Below are 21,370 nucleotides of genomic sequence, written 5' to 3' on the forward strand. Positions count from 1 at the left end.
CCACCACCACCCCCCACTATCATGATCCCAATTCTACATTACAAATCTGACTAGACCAGAGGATGTACACTGGTACAGATAGGAACTAGAAACAGGGGATCCAGGACAGATAATGAACCCCTCAGAACCAATACTGAGAGCAGTGATTCCAGGAGGGTGGGGTAGAAAGGGGGAACCGATTACAAGGATCTGCATATAACCTCCTCCCTGACGGGTGGACAACAGAAAAGTGGGTGAAGGGAGACGTCTGACAGTCTGACAAAATAATGATTTATAAATTATCAAGGGTTCCTGTGGGGAGGGAGGAGGGAAAATGAGGAGCTGATGCCAGGGGCTTACAGGAGAGCAAATGTTTGAGACTGATGAGGGTAATGAATGTACAAATGTCCTTTATACAATTGAAGTATGTATGGATTGTGATAAGAGTTGTATGAGCCCACAATAAAATGATTTTTTTAAACACTTTGGAAAACACCTTGGGGGGAAAAATGCAAAAAAAAAATTTTAACCCACAAATATATACTATTATTTTTAATGTAAATTTTAAGGGAGGTCATGGACCACTAGTTAGGAGTCCTTGAATTATAAAGAATCTTAAGGGCTACTGCTGTGAGAATAATAGGCATAGCGTTCATAATAACATTAGGGTAGTGTGCCTTAAATACATGTCTAAGGTTTCTAAACACAGCTTTGCAAGAAATCCATTTCATGGTAGTGGCAACTAGAAAGATAATGGAAACTAATAGTGACGCATACTACATCAGTAAATTAGCATATTGCAAAGTCTTGTCATCTAAAAAAGGTATAGAAACAGTTGCAGTTTGAGTTCAAATCTTATTCCTAAATTGCCTACTCAGATGCTAGGTAATGGTTCTACCCATTTTAAATATAGGAAATATAAATATGGGGGAAATAGGTCATAGCTACTGTGTTGCTAAGGATAGTAGTTATGGGACGAGACCACCTTCCCTCTAAGAAAGCCTTTTTAACTTCATGATCCTTGAAGACCTGGTAATTAATCACCCTCGATTTAGGAACAGTCTGGCTGTAGCTTTTTAAGCTAACGTCGCTCTGGTGTATTTATCCTCTTTCTCTGGGCATTCCTTGTCTCACTGGGACTTAGTTACATAGTTCCTAGAGTCTCCCAGCACTCCTACTGTCAGGAGTTAGCAATAGCCACACTTTGTGGAAGGGAAAAATCCTGACACCCTGGTCAGGCCATGTCCTTGCGTTCCATTGTGATATCTGAGATTCAACTGTGCAGTCAACTGCTGAGTGGGCAAGGAAAGAGGAAGCCAGGTCCCATCCTCACCTAACTCAGACGGGGGCTCTCCTTTGTCCTTACAGCTCCATGCTGCATATGGTTTAATTGCAGAATGGCTCTAGACAAAGCTACCCTTCGTTTACTGTGTGATTGTATTGATTGTATAAAGTAATTGAGGTAGTAGTACAAAAAAAAACAAGCAGATATTTTCATTGCTAAATATTGTTTTTCATTTCTGAGAGAATAATTGAGTGTCACCTTTATTGGGTGGGGAATTGATTATGTGGTCAAAATGTTACACAGTATAGTTGTATGTTTTTCATATTATATTTTTTAAGTTAAAAATTACATTTGTTTTGTTTAACACCTTTAAATCTTTCCATCCAGGCCTCTACCTCATTTACGAAATGGAAAGTTGTATTTTAAACCCATCGGAGATCCAATCTTTGCCCGAGACTTGTTAACATTTCCAGATAATGTAGAACATTGTGAAACAGGTAAAGGAGCAAATCGTGTGCAGATGTTATGTTTGTGAGCCACATCTATCTATAAGTTACTACGCGTGAAAACTTTGGATTTTGATCAGTTTGTAAGTGATGTTGGTAGGTGCTGTTGAGTCGGCTCTGACTCATAGTGACTGCACAGCAGAACAAAGCACTGCTTGGTCCTCAGCCATCGCCACATTCGTTAGGTTTGAGCCCACTGGCTGTAAATCCATCTCCTTGTTGAACTTCCTCTTTTTGGCTGACCTACTTAACCAAGCCTGATGCTCTAAGTGATGGATTTATTAATATTTAATTGTATTTATTATCTTTTTCCTACTAGAAGAAAATGTTGGATAAATTTTTTTATATAAAATTTTAACAATTTCAAGACGCTTTAAGAAAAGTTTACAATGTTATAATACCCCTGAAAAAAATCTATTTAAAATTTTCATTTATTAACTTCTTTAGTCTTTGGTATGCTGTTAGGAGACACCATTATTTTGGATAACCTGGATGCTGCCAATCATTACAGAAAAGAGGTGTGTATGTGAATTCTTTTTCATCTTGTTGGTTCAATTTTAAAGTGTATTCTTCTAATTTAGTGTGTAAACGCGTTGCCGTTGTGTCCATGATGGCTCATAGTGACCCTGTAGGACAGAGTAGAACTGCCCCTGTGAGTTTCTGAGACGAATTGTTTTATGAGATTAGAAAGCCCTTTCTCCCCAAAAGTATAGAGTCCTTATGTAGAAATCATTGCACTTGACCATACTTATCCAACACATTAATAAGACGGTAAAGTTGGAGAAAGTTATGAATGAGTGAGAGATCATTTAAATGAGAAGTATTTTTGGACTAAAATAGTCTAAAACTTAAAGCCTGTTACTGATGAGCATTTTGGGGGTGGCGAGTACTCAGATAACGTCAGTGGAAGTTTAACTTAACAACTCACTGAAGCACAGTTAGGCAGTATAAATAATAGAAATGCTTCAATTATCTATTGCTACCTAGAAGCACTCTAAAGGTTAGTGGGTTTAAACAGCGATTAATTATTTCTGACAACTGTGAATTTCTCCAAATAAAGCTCCAGACTTCCTCCACCACGCGGCTCACAGTTGGTGCAGTTGCCGTCCAGAAATTCAACTGGCACTGGCCAAGAAACTGACTAGAACTCTGCTGGATGATTGTTCCCTTCCACTGGGGTTCACGCCCTAAAGATTTTAGCCTTTTTTGTCTATTGGAAAAGGTCTAGAACAATGGGTGTATGCATGGATTTTGATAAGAGCCCCCAATAAAATGATTTTTTTAAAGGAAAAGAAAAAGATCTAGAAGGAAGTACCTTAAGTCTTCCTGAGGTCTTAACTAAAGGACAACTTGAATTGATTTTTCCAGAGACCACCTTTTTCTGGTTCCACATTGGATTTTTATTTGCGACCATTTTGTCAATGTAGGAGGTTAGAAGTGAAAAATGGTTTATTGTCTATAACTGAGCAAGTCCTGGAATAATCTCCTTTTAACTTAATTATTTTTGAAAACTATAATTAGTTTTATAATTATAACTAATTTGGGTTTTTTGCCACAAAGGATTAAGATGATTTATTGTATGTTCCTATAAATGTACCAAATCCAGTTTACTGCCACTGAGTTATTTCTGACTCATAGTGACCCTATAGACAGGGTATAGAGCTGCTTCGGTGTGTTTTGAGACTATAACTCTTTACAGGGGTAGGAAACATCTTTCTCCTGTTGAGCAGCTGAGTCTTTCAAACTTGACCAATAACCACTGCCGTCAGGAAAGAATGTAAACATCCCATCAGTTAGGATTGGGCAACTGCTACAGTAATTTATGTAACAGAGAATGTTGCTAAAAGAATGTTATAGACTTGATAAGTTCTAATAAAAATAAGTATTAAATATAAGGAGACTTCAAAAGGTTATGGGAAAATAGAATTAAAAGATAATAAAGTTTTTCTACAAACTCTTTGAAGTCCCCTTGGTCATTGTTTCATTAAAAAGTTACAAAATGACCCACTTACAATATTCAACGTGGGCTCTTTTTTTCAAACCTTGTAAGAATAGTCATACAGTTAGTGCTTGGCTATTACTAACCAACCTAACCCAGCAGCCACTACGTGGAACAGGAGGCAGCCTGCTTCCCTAAAGACGTATAGCCTTGCGAACTCTTAATAGTTCTACTTTGTTCTGTAGGGTTGCTATGAGTCGGAATTGACTTGATGGCAACAATTTTGGTTTTTTAATTATTGTTGGTATTGCTGTTTAATGTTATTTTTATTTTGTATTTAGAAAACGAAAAGTAAATCCTTAGGAATTTTTATCTTCAGGTATCTACCCAAAGATTTAAGTAGAAAAATAAGTCTTTGAAATTAAAATTTTTTTTTTGCTTTTCTTTTTTTTTTTTTTTAATTTTAACAATTTATTAGGGGCTCATTACAATTCTTATCACAGTTCATACATATACATACATCAATTGTATAAAGCACATCTGTACAGTCTTTGCCCTAATCATTTTTTTCTCCTCTTTTCTTTTTTTACATTTTATTAGGGACCCATACAACTCTTATCACCATCCATACATATACATAAAAAAAAAAAAACTAAGTCAGAATTTAGCCCAAGGAGCTTGTGAGACATCTACTTGTTTTGCATTAGGCCAAAAGCCCAAGAATTGGTTTCCATTTTAAGTGAAGACTTTTTTGATTATGTGAAGTTTTCATGGTGTTGCCCTAAAATGCCTTTTTTGAGTTAATGATAAATTATAGATAAAGCATTCTTGTCTTGAAATTGCCTGTGTTAAGTATGGAGTATTTGTAAGCCATTATTTATCAAAGGTAAAATTTAAAGTATATGTAAGAGAGTTTCATGACGTTTCTGGAAAAGTGGAATTAAAAGAAGAATGGGCAATTCTGTAAGGCATCATTTACCGCCCAAATTTTTCATAGGTGCCATATAGCATAGAGACATTAGAATCAGAAGTCTGGTGTTCGTATATCCCCAATAGCATTTACTAACTACATGCTTATCAAGCAGATCATTTCTTGAGCCTGTTTGATAGAACTGTGAGGTGTAACTCACTACCTCACATGGCTGCTATAAATACTGACTGAATAACACATGTCCCATCACTTTGGAAAGAGCCTAGAGTCCGGCAAAGTCTCAATGCGAGAAGTGTCTGAATCTGAGCTGTCAAGGTCTTGAGTTCTGTGACACACAAGAAATATTAGCTGGAATCCGTTACAGTGTTAGAAAGCTGGAAACGAACATGTACAAAGCATTTATGGGAAACAGTGCAAGTTTCTAGATTATTTAGAATGAGGAAAAATACTTGTTTATGTTTATATTTGAAGATAAACCTGTTTAAAGTGCACATTATGCATCTAGAGTATATTATAGAATCGTAGGGACCTTAGAAATGATCCCACGCTCACTTTCCAGATAAGAAAGCTATGTATAGGGGTTGGGCTTAAACAAGAACTAAGCATAAAATAATAATACATTTGTCCCAAGCCACCCTACTAATTCATAGCACTACTAGAACCAGTCAGAGCAATTTGGGGGAGCTAATTAAGGCGCTTAAATGTTTCTTAATGAATTTAGCTTTGACTGCTAACTAAAAAAATAGTCTTTCAGTGTAAAAATATTTCCTCCTATAATAATAGTTTCTGTATTAATAATGAGAGCAAATCTTTAATATGATTCAAGAACTAGAAATGTTAGAACCGAGAAAAGAACAAACAAAATGGAAAACATTGAAGTAAAAGATTTTAGAAATGGAAATATGTCATATTAAAGACTCGCTGGGTAAGTTTAGTAGCATAAGGGAGAATTAGTAAATTGGAAGATTGGTAAGAAAACTAAACTATCCAAAGAGAAAGTGAGGCTGGAAGACCTAGAAATCTGATATGGAGGTTTGACATGAGAGAATCTAATAAAAGCCTAAGCAGAGTACCAAGAGGAACAAGAAAGGTCAGGGAATATTTGAAGATCTAATGACAGAAAACATTTTAGAACTCAGGCAATAATACATATATTCAAGAAGATTTACTATTTCCAAGCAAAATAAATAAAATCTTCATGAACATACCACAGTGAAACTGCAGAACCCCCAAGATAGTGTGCAGATCATAAAAGATTGAAAATTCATTAAGGAAATGTCAGTTCAAGATACAACTAGAAAAAAAAAAGATACAACTCATGGACTTCTCTCTCGCACTGTGATTCAATCAGTGCTATATCATAGCAACCCTGTAAGACAGGATGGAACTGCCCCTGCCAGTTTCCGAGGCTGTAACTTTGAACGTGCGGCCTTTCTCCCAAGGAGCAGCTGGTGGTTTTGAACTGGTGACCTTGCAGAGAGCAGCCCAACAGGCAACCGGTACTCCACCAGGGCTCACTAACTTCCTAGCAATTGCAAAAGCCAGAAAATAATAGAATTAACTTTTCAGTACAAACAGATATCAGGGTAGGATTCTATTCCGTCTACTGCAAGGGAAACGTGGTGTCACACACTGCTGGTGGAATCTATGTAGGAGCCTGTCTTGTGGAATGAAATTTGTTACCATCTACTCACATTTCCCAATCAATTCCAACTCACGGTGACCCCGTGTGTCAGTCAGAGATCTGCACCTTAGAGATGTCAACACAAGCAGATTTTTAAGGACCACAGATGGAAGAGTTAAGCAAGCAGTGCAGAACAGAGAAAATAAATATGTGGATAATCCTAAGTATTTGGCTGAATAAAATGATGACTTGAGGCTTGAAAATAAGATAGTCAATATTTGCAGTGATAGAACATATATCAAGGAAGTGATTAGAATAAAAGAATTAGTGGCAAACTAGCCGTTTCAAGCATGTCTAAGCGTGCTTGGTAAACTGCCCCGATGATTTCACTTCCGCCATGGAGCCTTCGTGGCACAGTGGGTTATGCATGGGGCTGCTGACCAGCAGGCTCAAAGCTGCTAACCACTCCACAGGGTATTGGTGAGCTTCTTACCCACATAGAGCTGAAAACCCCCAGGGGCACTTCTACTCTGTCTTGAAGAGTTGCTTCAATGGCAGTGATTTCGGCCAGGGTGTGGGTGGAGGTGGGGCTTGTCTCATGGATGAGCTAAAGACAAAGTTGTAGAGTATTAATGTTTACAACACACATAATCTTGAAGTTAAAGTGGAACTACTGTTTTTGCTGTTCTGTTTCTATTCTCAAAGAAAGGTTAAAGATCATATATCTATTCCTCTTAGATGATGTAGCACATAATGATTTTCTTGCTTCCAAGTGCTTGAGTTATGTCATGGAACCCCACGAATTAAATCTTGTTAAACTCCTCTGAGAAAAGACTTAGGACATCGTTTGTGAACATTTCTACATGAAGTCATCTTAACTTTCTCTTTTCAAATTCCTCGTGAAATCTCTACTGCCTCAGCCCTTGTTGATTCTTTCCCTTGCTAAGTCCTACAGCAGTGGTTTACTCACTGAATTTATGAAATCGAATAAATTAAAATCACAAGATTGAAGGATGCTGTCTATGAAGTTAATATTTTCAGAATTGTTCTTAAAAGGAAGCCCATCTACCAGCAATTTGTAACTCTCTCCCTGTATTACCTGTTAAGAGAATAGACAAGTCTGCGAATTTGTGTTGTTTAATTAATAGTAAAATTAAATCCTTAAAAAAATGGCTCAATCTTAATAAATGGGTAGTACATGAACTTAGTTTGTATTTTTATGTTCAGTTTTAGGGAAAAAATAGATCTAAACCAAAACTAAGGAATTATAGGTGTGATTTTTTTATTTTTAGGTATCAGTTTGGGTAGAAAAATATCTGTAAATTCTCTTTGGATTTAATGAATGGACACTAGTCATGAATCTTCTATTAAAGGCCCCACTATGACATTGCCATTTTTAGAAAATGAAATTTTACTCCCTCGTAGTTTATCTCATCAGAGATTGTTTATATTTATGTAATACAGCAACTTTATATATATAGTTATAAGAGGGCTTTAAAAAGTTTGCAGATAAATAGAATTGAAAGATAATGAAATTACCTTAACTTTTTGAAGCCCCTTTTTGTATACTCTAGACATAGATACATAGATACATAGATAGATAGATAGATAGGTAGATAGGTAGATAGGTAGATAGGTAGATAGGTAGATAGATTGGATTATATACTTTTACATGTTATGACATAATGTTTTAAGATTTTTTAATGTCAGCATTTTTATTGTTAATGTACCATAATATATTTATGTTAGTTATTGAGACATTTGAGTTTCTTTTCCTCTTTGAAATGTTTTGTTTTTTCCCTCATTGAAACTTTTTTTAGTATGTACCAGTCACATCCACAATTATTTTGGGGGATGAATTGCTGAGAGCAGGCAGAGCTTGATCTTTCTTTCTCAAAGTGGGTGGTGTGTTTGAACCTGCTGATTCTAACAGTTAACAACCAAACCCACAGTGCCCCCAAACCAAACCAAAGCACCTACCATTGAGTGAATCCCAACTCATGGTGAGCCTGAAAAAGGTTTCTGTAAATCGCATCTTCCACCATGGGAGCAGCCAATGGGCTTGAACCACAGATGGTGCAGTTAGCAGCCAAACCCACCGCACCACCAGGGCTCCTAAAATGATAATAGGTTTCGCTTCTCTGTAGCTTCCCAACATGAGGTGAGTTTGTGTTGATTGTTGGTTTTCCTTTCCTTTGCTTGTATTTGACATATTGAGTAATGGCAATATCTCATTTGAATTCCATTGCTGGTTACCAAGGCAGCTGGACCTTTTTTTTCTTCTTCTTCTTTTTTGGTGTTTCTTGTATATATTTTGAAAGAGCTTAATTAAAAGATCATGAAATCGTAAATACAGTGTTCTTTCATTCTCTGAAGAATCTGTCTCTTGATTCTTAACATCTCCTTCTGTGACTTCAGTTTCCAGCTTACAGACTCTTATTTCTGCAGTTCAAATCATAGTATTGTCTTCCGAAGCCTTCCTGTACTTTTCATCAGTATAATTTTCTTAAAGCTTATGTTTTCATTTCACTATCCTTTGTTCCTCTAGAAGACTTCCACCTATCATGAAACCATGCTGCTAGAACGCCAGCAGCTGAGACCTCTCTCTATTTGTCCTTCTTTCTTTCCTTCCGTCAAGCTGCTGTGTTGCTTATCCCATTTGCATTGTCGCTATTTTAGTTGAGTCTGGAAACCCTGTAGGAGTTGGGATCGATTCCATGGTAGTTAATGGGTGGGTGTGCTCATTTGCTCTAAAAGATCCCTTTCTAAATAAAATGTGAGAATAAAGTATTTAAAAGATTAACTCTTTGCATAACCCAGTAGTTCAAATTCATCAAAAATGATCATTGTGATTGTGACTGATTTACACTAAAATAGTTTCAATGAGGAAAAGAACTTTACATGTCTCAATAACTTAACTAAATGAAGGCACGTTGACTTACTGAAACACTTCAAAGGCAGTATAACTGATCTCATGCCTCTCTTTCCCCCCTAGCTCATCATGCACATCACTGGCTTACTAACTTTATGGAAATGACTCGCATAATCATGGCATTTCTAACTGAGAAAGCTCTAGTGACTTCCTTTTCCTTAGACTAGTTGAACTAAGTTTTGTAGCCTCACCAACTAATACCATTTCCTTACAATAGGTTGTTAAAATCGCGCATTGTCCTACACTGCTGACCAGAGACGGAGATCGAATTCGAAGTAATGGAAAGTTTGGAGGTCTACAGAATAAAGCTCCTCCAATGGATAAGCTTCGAGGAATGGTATTTGGAGCTCCAGTACCAAAACAGTGCCTGGTCATAGGAGAACAAATAGGTAGGTTTAATAAGCAACGTCATTAACAATTTTTAATTGATTTTTAATAATATTAAGGGTTTTGTAGGAGACCTGGTGGCATAATGGTTACTTGTTGAGCTGTTAACTGAAAGATCAGCAGTTCAAAACCACCAGCTGCACTGAGGGATAAAGATGAGGCTTTCTATTCCATAAAGAGTTACTGTAGTCTCAAAAACCCACAGGGGCAATTGTGCCCTTTCCTACAGGGTCACTGTAAACTCAATGGCAGTGAGTTTATTAGGGATTTTATATTGTGATTCTACCAAACTAGCCTGACACACCTAAATAATGTAAGATATTTTTGTTCAGTACTTTCATCTTTGTTATATCAGATAATTGCAAGATACATATAGTGACTTTCTCCCTTATTTGTTCAAACTTATTATCTTGAAATAAATTAGTATCCTTACTGATAAACTAGTATTTCAAAAGATGCATAGTATTTTTTTATTAATAATTTTATTGGGGGCTCTTACAGCTCGTATAACAATACATACATCTATTGTATCAGACACATTTGTACATGTGTTGCCATCATCATTCTCAAAACATTTTCCTTCTGTTTGAGCCCTTGGTATCAGCTCTTATTTTTTCCCTCCTTCTACCCTTTTGGACCCTTGATAAATTACAAATTATTATTATTTTCATATATTACACCATCCACTGTCTCCCTTCACCCATGTTTCTGTTAATCGACCCTGGGGTGTTGGGGGGAGGGTTATACATCAATCATTGTAGTTGGTTCCCCGTTTCTCCCCCTTCTCCCCACCACCTTCCCCTACCCTCATGTTATCACTATACCATTACTGTTCCTGGGGGGCTTATCTGTCCTGGATTCCATATGTTGAGAATCTGTACCAGTGTACATGCTCTGGTCTAGCCGGATTTGTAAGGTAGAACTGGGGTCATGATAGTGGGGGTGACAAAGCATTAAAGAACTAGTGGAATGTTGTGTGTTTTATCTGTGCTATGCTGCACCCTGGCTGACTCATTCCTTCCTTGTGACCCTTCTGTGAGGGATTGTCCGATTGTCTACAGATGGGCTTTGGGTCTCCATTCTAACCCCTCTCATTCGCATCATTAATGATTGTTTATTTTGAGTCTTCTGATGCCCGATAGCTGATCCCGTTGACACCTCATGATCAGACAGGCTGGTGTGCTTCTTCCATGTGGGCTTGTTGCTTCTCTGCTAGATGGCTATTTGTTTAACTGACTTCAAGCCTTTAGGACCCACATACACTATATCTTTTAATAGCCAGGCACTGCTTTCTTCACATTTGCTTATGTACCCATTTTGACTTCAGCGATTGTATCAGGAAGGTGAGCATCACAGAATGCCTGCTTATTAATATTTTTAAGTGCTTATTTTTATTATCTAAGAATGCCTGTCTAGGATACAACTAAGAATTTTTTAAATCACTTTATTGAGAGCTCGTAGAACTCTTTTCACAATCCATACATCCATCCATTGTGTCAAGTACTGTTGTACATTTGTGGCCATCATCATTCTCAAAACATTTGCTTTCTGGTTGAGCCCTTGGTATCAGCTCCTCATTTTTACCCGCCTTCCCCACCCCCACTCCGTCATGAATCCTTGATAATTTATAAATTATTATTTTGACACTGTCCGATGTCTCCCTTCACCCACTTCTCTGTTGTGTTTCAGGGGTATTGGGGGGCGGCATTATATGTAGATCCTTGTAATCGGTTCCTCCTTTCTCCCCCACCTTCCCGCCACCCTCCTGGTATCGCCACTCTCACCACTGGTCCTGAAGGGATCATCTGTCCTGGATTCCTTGTGTTTCCGGTTCCTGTACCAGTGTACATCCTCTGGTCTAGCTGGATTTGTAAGGTAGAATTGGGATCATGAAAGTGGAGGAAAGGAAGCATTTAAGAACTAGAGGAAAGTTGTATGTTTCATTGTTGCTACACTGCACCCTGACTGGCTCGTCTCCTCCCCGAGACCCTTCTGTAGGGGGATGTCCAACAGCTAAGAAATCTTTAAAGTACATGAGCCCTGACCCTCCCTCCATTTCCATTCTACAGGCTGTGTCCTCTTGTCTCTAATCAGCCAATATGTGTCTATGTCTGCATCCTGAAGGCCATAGGAGAGCCTCTACGAGTAGTACTGTTTTCATGTAATGTGCTTCGACAGCTATTGTTCTAACACCAAGCAGTTTAGTTATTGTTGCCATTAACTTTTATTGAAATGTAATATACATACATAAATGCGAACATTTCATAAACATGAAGCTTGAGAAATTTTCTGATGCAGCACCTGTGTTAATAGAAGATTATCAGCACCAGAGACCTCATGCCCTCTTCTACGTAACTGTGCAGCCCCTCCTTCTCCAGCAAGAAGAACTATGTTAACTTACATCATGCTATACTTTAAATGGAGTCATGCAGTGTATACTTCTTTTGTATATTTGGCTCCTGTTACATAGCATTGTTATTGTAATTCCTTTGCACTGCTGAATAATATACCATTATACAGTACACCAGTACTCTAGCAAATTGGAGTAGTTTCTGGGTTTTAGCTATGACTTCAGCCTTGAGCAATTTTTATAAATAAGTGAATTTTAAATATAGATTATTATAGAACATAGATAAACTTGGGGTCTGCAGATTTTAAGATTATTAATAGTTCTGATTTTATAACAGCACAGAAAAAGAAAATATGTCACGACTCTAGCTTTATTTAGGTGCAGTTAAATAGAAATAAAAGTAATATTAAATGGAAGAGAACATTTATTTTAAATTTCACCTACAGTGGTTTTCCACGGCTACATGTATGGCTTTGACCTTTAGTTTTATAATGTCATGTCACAACTTTTTAAAAAATAAGTGGTTTACTTTGCATTGGGAATACGTCGTTGAATGAATATAGTCCTTTAGAAAGAAGATGCGTTCCATGCATTTAATTTGAAGATACTTGTTTATTGTTTTCTGTTAGACCAAACAGAACAACACATCCCAAAAAAGCCAAGCTTATGGGCATTGCCATTGGATCTGTTCTGAGTCAAACGGTACAGAATAGAGTTGAACTGCCTCACTGGCAAGTCTCCGCAGCGATACTGTTGATAGAAACAGACTGCCGCGTCTTTCTTTCGTGGAGCTGTTAGTGAGTTTGAACTGCTGAACTTTTGGTCAGAAGCCAAGTAACTCATAGTGACCCTATAGAACTATGAAGTCAAATTGTTCTTTAGAGTTTCTCAGATAATTAACTTTTAGGAAGCAGACAGCCTCATCTTCCTCAAAAGGAATGGCTGGTGGGCTCATGGGCTCATGTCACAATTTTAAGAGGCCTTCCTTAACTGCCTAAAATGGAGGCATTTACTTTGGAGTTAAGTGTTGTTGTTTTTTTTTAACAGAGAATTAATAGAAGAAATTTTTTTTCCATTTTTAAAACATTTTAAGTTTACTTACTAGTTTTAAAGCACTGTAAGGAAAATGAAAAAGCAGATGATAAACTGGGGGAAATTACAACAAAAAAGACATTGTAGCCTTATTATTAACACAGTCTTATTGAGTGGATGACATGAATCGGCAGTTGTTGAGAGAACACTAAAGTTAATGTTTGAAGGTGTACTATGTATCATGTACAGTAAAGCTTGTTCCTTAAATGATCTCATTTTATTACTAGAAACATCTTGATTTTGGTTCCATAACTTTTCCAAGTTTAGAATAGTTTAAGTATTGGCTAAAAAAGTAGAAAGAAAAATGTTTTTGTGTTTTCCTGGGTTCCAGAATGGAGAGGATTTTTCTTTTCTGTGTATTCTCCCCTATTTCCTAAGTGAACAGTATGTGTTGTTGTTTTTAATATAATCAAGAAAAGGCTTCTTTTATTAATTAACAGCCCTGTGGTGCTGGCAGGTAAGCATTGAGCTGCTGTCCCACAAGTTCCTTCAAGGAAGAAAGAGGTGGCCATCAGCTCCTGTAAAGATTGACAGCCTCAGCAACTCTATCAGAATTGGAATCAACTTAGTGGAAGTGGGTTTGTTTGTATATTCATGTTCTTTTAACCAGTATTGAAGCTTCTGAGAAAAATGCCTAAACCAATCCTAAATACAGAGAGTCTTTTATATTCCAGATTCATATTATAGCCTTTTTTCCAAGCAAAATATTAAAACAGTGATTTCAATGAATTTATAATTTAGGAAGTGACCATGACAAGATTACATGGGAAAAAATAGAAATTAAAATATTACACACAAAAAATACTGTGTCCCCTCCCCCAACCCATATCTGCCCCTTTCTAAATTAATCCAAAATTTCCTGTGGATATTTTTTAAAGGAAAGGAATAATTAAGGACACTGAAGAAGCCAGACTATGAATAGAGAGAAAAGTGAAAGTAGATTTGCTGGATAGTTTTATTTTTTAACTATCTTTAAGTATTATTGACACTTAAAATAACACAGATTAAAGATCTTAACATATTCCTAACAGACCGTCTCTTCCATGGTCTGATACATGAGTGAAAGCAGTAAGAGAACTGGGACTTACTCCTTGGGATGCACTGCCTTGTTTTTCCAGGTGTCACTGTGTCACCTCCCACCCTCTTCTTGGGCCTCCTCCCATAGCAGACCATACAGGATCCTTAATAATGTGTGTTATTTCTAATCAAGGGTAATATGTGCTAAATATATTTTTATAAGGTCACAATTTGTCTTGTTAAAATCTTTCTGCATTAAAAAAAAAAAAAGATCTAGAGGAACGTTGTCTGTTTCTTCAGTGCTCTATGGCACCATCACTGGCTCCTCTCCCGTCCTCTCCCCCACTGTCATGACCCCAGTTCTACCTTACAAAACCGACTAGACCAGAGCATGAACACTGGTGCAGATAAGAGCTTGCAACACAGGTGATCCAGGACAGATAAACCCCTCAGGACCAATAATGGGAGTTGGTGATAACAGGAGGGGAAAGGGAACCGATCACAATGATCGACATATAATCCCTTCCCAGCAGGGTGAACAACAGAAAAGTAGATGAAGGAAGACAGCAGTTGGTGTAAGACATGAAAATATTGATAATTTGTAAATTATCAAGGGTTCGGGAGGGAGGGGGGAAATAAGCTGATACCAAGGGCTCGAGAAGGAAGACAAATGTTTTGAAAATGATGGCAACATATGTACAAATGTGCTTTACGCAGTGGATGTTTGTTTTGTTTTTTCACAATGGATGTTTGTATGGATGTGACAAGAACTGTAAGAGCCCCCAATAAAATGATTAATTAAAAAAAGAAAAATCTTTCTGCATTAAATAACACCTTCAGTAGTAAATAATGCCGTTCCTGGTCAAAGCCTTCTTTGTTTCTCCGTTTATTTCTTTTACTCCGACATTCTCAAAAACATTACTGGTGTAGGTTCACAAATACTAATTGCCACCGTGTTGTAGCTTAACAGAAAGTTTTACAAAATCATTGACTATAAAACACCAACAGCGATGGACACAACAGCACATACATACAGCATGGGCCGATGACATTAACTACAGGGTTCAAAGTACTGTAATCGGATAGCAGTGACAGTGCTGCCACAAAGCATTAAAAGGTTCAAAAGGTAAATCAACACAACGTTAAATCTTGTAGGTGCTTGGATACATGTAAACTGGGCTTACAAAAAACGTTCCTATCGCCACAACTACAGGATATTTGTATAAAAGTAAATTTTATGCTGAAACACTAGACATTTTATTGATTGTCATTTTGGTGTCACCCACTCTGACTGTCACATGATACAGTCTCCCCCTCCTGCGCACGCCACCCCCCACACGCACACGCACCCCTCATCTCCGTAGTCCCCTAGTGATACCACTGTGTTCAGATGTTTATATGTCCACTCCATGAATACTCATGTTGGCTTGGCTAGAGCAGGGGTTGGACCCTTTTTCATAAAGGACTATATAAGAAGTGGTTAGGCATAGAATGTCAAGAAGCATATTTTGTAAACATTTACATAACTATTAAAAATTGTGAACTATTCTTGGCCCACGGGCTCTAGCTTGCCAACCTCTAAAATATAATCACTCTATTTAACATTTAGTATCTAGAAGATCATGCAGACTGGCAATAAATAATCTCAGTGGTAGACTTGACTGATGAACTTTTAGACAAATTAAATTATGGAATTTTAATTTTTAAGTTAATCATTTTATCAGAAATACAGTTTTGAAAGAATATTATGTGTAGGATAAGAGCCACATCTGATGGAAGTGGTGATTTCCTAACAATACTGCGATATATTTCTCATCCAAAATTTGTAGACTTAAATAATATATATCAGATGGCTTATAAACACTGACTAAAAGTGACCCAACAGGTAAAGTACTTTTATATAGGAAATTCTTCCCTGATAGAGAAATTTACTAGATCAAGCAATCAAAGAAAGCTAAAATTTAACAAAACTGCTCTTGTATTAGAGAATAAACTGGTTTTTATGTCATTTGTTTGCATTGTGTATTGAAAGTACCTTTTACATGATTTTATACATAGTTCCAATGTAATGCTAATTTTTACTTCCTTGATTAGCTATTGGGCTAATTAGGTGTCTTTGGTTTCCTGACAGATCTTCTTCAACAATATCGTTCAGCTGTGTGCAAGCTGGGTAGCGTGAATCAGGACCTTAATGGACAGTTGGAGTACCTTCATACTCCTGATATGAAGAAGAAAAAACAAGAACTTTGTGAACAAGAGAAAAACCTGAAACTAATAGAGCAAAAACTAGGTAGAGATTTCATTTTTGTTAAGTTGTAGTTTAATTCCATGGAGATAAATGCACCTGACTAGGTTCCAGCATCTAGGTCATTCACGTGAAAAGTCTATTTTATGTACCACTTCCTAACCACAACTCCTTGAGAAAACTCGGTCTCCACTGCTGTCCTCAGAGGAGAGCTCTCAGTCTTCTAGGGCCACGCTGGCCAAGTGCCATCCCACTGCCTACCCCAGGGTTCCTCTCTCTCCGACCCGCATCTTACTTCCAGGATGAGGAGCTCTGGCCTATCCCTTCAGTGATCCCAAAATGCCTTTCTTTGGTGACTTTTGTTGTGGGTAGAGGACTCGCTCTCTACTCTGTCTGTAGATGGGAGGACCTGAGTGCCACAGGGAGGTGCACAATGCCTACTGGGCCCTCCTCCAGGCCCTCACCTGAGCATACCCCAGCTCCTGCCAGGCTGCCCTGCCCTACATCCATGTCCCCCTGAGAACCCTTTACTCTTGGCTTTACACAGTACCTGTTGCTAGCCGCTGACCCACTCCCTCCCATGTAATCAGCTGCTCCCTCACCTGTGCCCACTGAGGAGGCCCTGAGTCCAATGCAAGTGGCTGTGCACAGGTATTGGTCATTAATGTGGGGGTCCCGGGCACCCAAGTGCTTGCCTTAGGCCTCTTCTGAACCCTCCCTCCCTTTGGGGGCTGAGAGCCTGAGGGTCAGACCTTGGAGTCCTGTGGGTTAGGGACTTGCTGGCACCAGCCCCACACCATCATTCCTATTTCCCAGGGCTCTGGGAGACTGTGCCTCTCCTGGCCAGTGAAATGCTCTGCAATAAGAGTTTGCTTTCTGTGTAATCCTGAAACCCCAGCCAGGGGCTCCATCAGGGACCTCAGCGTTTATTACTAGCAGCCATGCACTAGCAATGCACAAAATAGCCGGATAATAAGATAGTACATAGTGAAGTGTAAGTGTGTTTTTATGATTTAGAAAAGCATTCAATTCGTGTTAGAGTTGATTTTCCACACGTTTCCATCATTACTAGGTATGACTCCAACACGCAGAAGTAATGATTCATTGCGTCATCACACAAAGGATGTGGCGGAGTGCCCCGTTCCTGCTAAAAGAATGAGGAGAGAGACCACGAGACAAAACAGGTCAATCCTTTATGGCTTAATGCGTGGCCAGTTTACCAGAACTCTTGGATCATCACACTTTAAAAACTTGGATTTATTTTTTATTTGCTCCATTGAGCCAGAATTAGTATTGGGCAGGGCAGGGTGATGGTGGGGAGCTTAAGTAGTTGATAACAAGGATAAGACAAAACAACTACATTCTTCTAGAATATTTGAGTCTTCTAAATGAATTTAGAATGGTAATAGCTACTTTTGTGATTGTTTTTGTTTTAGAACATTTTCTTCTTCTTTACACTCATTGTCATTAGCTTCTCATTTCCCCCAGTCTCCCCTGCCACAGTCCCAAGAAACTATTATTCCAGTATTGTCTCTGTAAATCCACTCATACCAGATTACAGATAAAGAAAATCATCTGCCCCAGCAATAACAAAACACAACAACAAAACCTAAATCCAAAATAAAACAGCAAACAACAATGTCTAGGAAAAATTGAAAGTGGGTCAGAAGGGAAAACAAATGACAAGATGTTACAATTTGGCCTGACCTGATCTGCACTTTCCATTGCACTTTGTCTGAGGACGAGGCCATCCACGGTCCTGCTCAGTGGACCAAGGACACCAACAGAGGCCAGTCCCTGGGGAACTCTGCTTCCACTGTCATCCATAGCCCTCTGCAAACCAGGTTGTCAGAACTCAAGCTCCAATAAACGTCCTTCCTCTCATCTTGGATTCCATTATGCTCGGATCAACGTGGCATTGGCTGGCAGCTCACTCAGATGGCTCCTTGTGTTCACACTTGGCTGTCGCCCCCATAGCTTCATTGATCCCTTCGTGAAAGGAGTATTTAGGGGGGCACATCATAAGAACTGGTTGTTTTTAGGCTATTTGAGGAATAATATAAGTAATCCCCATGGGACCTTTGGTAATTCTAATACTAGTATCATTAAACTTGCTAATTTTATAGTATCTAAAGTGTTTTTGAGATAGGAGTATATTCATATATGCGAACACTTTGGGGTCTAAAATATATAGTTGTTCACTTAAACACACTAAAAACTTAAATTTACCAACTCCTTTAAGTAAACGATGAGCATTTGCCATGGCAAACAGCTCACAACTGCTTGTCTGCTAGAGCAGTGTGATGTCTGCAGAGCTGAGGCATCTCTTTAAAAGCTAAGGTGCATGCGTTTCTAGGAACTTTTAGAAGATTTAATTAAATCTGTTTATATTTTTAAAATACACTTAATGGAGCATAATTCATCATTCCACTCTATTTTTATGGGTTCAGGAAAGGAAGTCTTCAGTACATAAAACTTACTGTGTTTATTTTATTCCCACCTTGACCAGGATTATATCCAAAACAGATGTGTGAAAGATGACATAAAAAGAGGATTCCTAAGAATGTCCTGACTTCTCCAGCTCTGTTTCAGAAGACCAAGAGGCTTGCTTGATAGTCTGAATAGTCAGTTTCCATGTCTATCCAGATGAGGCTGGAAGCAGCAGTTCGATTTTATAAATCTCACTGGACAGTGAACTTCCGGGGTTACTCCAGGCATCACGCCCCTTGTTTGCCGTGTTCTTACAAGTCTGCCGAGCGGGACGTGGACATAGGGCGGCGACTGTAAAGCTGGCCCATGGAGTTGTTAATCCTGAAGAAGAGTCTATGTACTATTTCTCAGAATAATTATTATGGATACATTAGAGCTGTTTCTTAAAAAGCCTTTCTATTACTTTTCTGTGAACTTATTTAACAAAAACATTTTGTTGTGTCTAAGGAAATTCCTAAAGGTTAGGTATTTAATTGTAAATATGAGGAAACTGAAAAATTCAGGATCAAACTAGAAAAGGCACACATGTCTGGGAATTTAAATGTTAAGATGAAAGTAAACTCATGACAGCAGTAGCATTTTACATTTCTAAAGACTTGTGTATATATATAAAGTATGCAACATTAATTTTTATAATTATTGTTTGGCTTTATTGATACTAGAGCATATCATGTCTCTACATTTACATTATTTTGTAATTTTTTATTACTATTTTTAAAGATTAAAGGAAGCATACAATCCCACATCAATGCAATAAAGATCTGCTAGACCAGCGATTCTCAACCTGTGATTCTCAACCTCCCCTTTGGGGTGGTCAAACAACCCTTTCACAGGGGTGGACCGATCCATCACAGTATCAGAATTACAGTGATGAAGTAGCAATGAAAATGTTATGGTTGGGGGGGTATCATCACAGCATGAACTGTCTTAAAGGGTTGCAACATTAGGAAGGTTGAGACCCACTGTGCTAGACAGTTGGTGCAAAAGCATTTGACTTGTGTACTAACTAATTCAAGCTAGTGTATTTCGATATATATGTCTTTGTGTAAGTCCAAAACTATTAGTCTATGAAAATCGTTTATAAACAAATACTTTTGGTACAGTTTTGTGTCCCAGAAAACGTAGAGGTTTTTTTTAATCCTTTCTGAATATGTAGTGGGGTTAATAAAGATTATTTCCTCCCTGCTGAATAGATAGGTGTTTTTGTTTTATAAATTAGAATCTTCATAAAAGTTACTTTGTTTAGAAATACTGTGATGTTAACTACCTTTGCAATTGGGAGTAATTTAACTATGGTGTTAATGAAAATAATAAAATGACAATAATAGAATCAACCACAAGAAACATTAATTTCCATAGCAAATCCAAACTTGGAGTCTTTAGACAATAGCTTATATGAAAATGAAGAAAGAAGGATTAGGAAAAACAACTATTAAGGAATAGAAAATATATTCACTAGTATGTAAAAGTTGTTCACTTCTACAATTCATTGTGGTTATCTAATATAAGAGATGCTTTCTTGTCATTGGAAATGTGCTGAAAAACAGTAACTTGGCAGTTTTATAATGATAGTTTTAATGGATGTTACCTGACATTGAGTCCATATTTACCAATTTTTTTATCATCATAATATCAGAAACTTTCTATCAATAAAATAAGGTCTTAAATATTTCTATCCCTTTTTTATGGAGTTTTTCCATTCATTAAAAATTAACCTTGGAATGATATATGTATTAAATTCCAACTAATTAAAAATAAACCTTGATGGTCCTTAATGAATACAATAAAAATTTTCTCTCTATTTTTGCAGATGAATTTATCTAGGGATTTTTGTCAACCTGTTAAGTGATTTTTGTGCTTTTGTCTTTAGTATAAAACATTAGAGGAGCTGATACCAAGGGCTCCAGTAGAAAGCAGATGTTTCGAGAATGATGACGGCAACAAATGTGCTCGACACAGTGGATGGATGGATGGATTGTGATAAGAATTGTACGAGCCCCCAATAAAATGATTTTTAATTATATATATAAAACATTAAACACTTTTATACAGTGCAAATATTAATTAAATACTTAATTTTTTAAAGTTTATTTTTATAAACAATTTTAGACTTATTACAAAAGAAGAAAACTGGATTCTCAACTATCTACCCTGGGTTGTATAATACGTGTTTGAAATTTGCCACAGTGCTTTCAAAATACAAAACTCATAAAGAAACAACTACAACCTCTTTTATTTTAAAGTGATTGAAATTAAACTTCCTATTTCCATTGGGAGTAATTTAACTGCCTTGTATATTATCATGTTAATTTTATTCAAAATGTTACAGAAATTTTGGTATAAGATTTTTCAAAACTTATACAGAGACCAATATGTCTTTTTAGTTAAATCGCTAAACATTTTCTTAGAATCATCTCTCCCCCCTTCATTGTTAGATAATATGCTCATAAGTTTACTTTGTACATGTTCAGTCTTACAGTGTTTTATTTTGCCTTTTCTATTGAATACCCATTACCTCTTTTGAATCCAGAAAGAGCTAGTTACTTTTTATCATGGGTATACTTAGGTTTAAGGATTGGTAGCAACATTAAAA

The 21,370-nt window shown here is 37.3% G+C and overlaps 1 protein-coding gene across 1 annotated transcript in view; it reads left to right on the forward strand.

The window, feature by feature from the left end:
- The window catches only part of SMCHD1 (structural maintenance of chromosomes flexible hinge domain containing 1), a 131,269-nt gene extending 110,691 nt beyond the window's left edge, over positions 1-20,578 (forward strand). Inside the window, exons 43-48 of the mRNA XM_075533163.1 lie at positions 1,652-1,761; positions 2,218-2,288; positions 9,414-9,585; positions 16,174-16,332; positions 17,360-17,471; positions 18,797-20,578. Coding sequence (XP_075389278.1) covers positions 1,652-1,761; positions 2,218-2,288; positions 9,414-9,585; positions 16,174-16,332; positions 17,360-17,471; positions 18,797-18,821 — 649 coding nt within the window. The 3' untranslated portion in view covers positions 18,822-20,578. The remainder of the gene's footprint in view (positions 1-1,651; positions 1,762-2,217; positions 2,289-9,413; positions 9,586-16,173; positions 16,333-17,359; positions 17,472-18,796) is intronic.
- The last annotated feature ends 792 nt before the right edge of the window (positions 20,579-21,370 follow it).

Source organism: Tenrec ecaudatus, chromosome 15 (assembly GCF_050624435.1).
Source record: "Tenrec ecaudatus isolate mTenEca1 chromosome 15, mTenEca1.hap1, whole genome shotgun sequence".
NCBI lineage: Eukaryota > Metazoa > Chordata > Mammalia > Afrosoricida > Tenrecidae > Tenrec > Tenrec ecaudatus.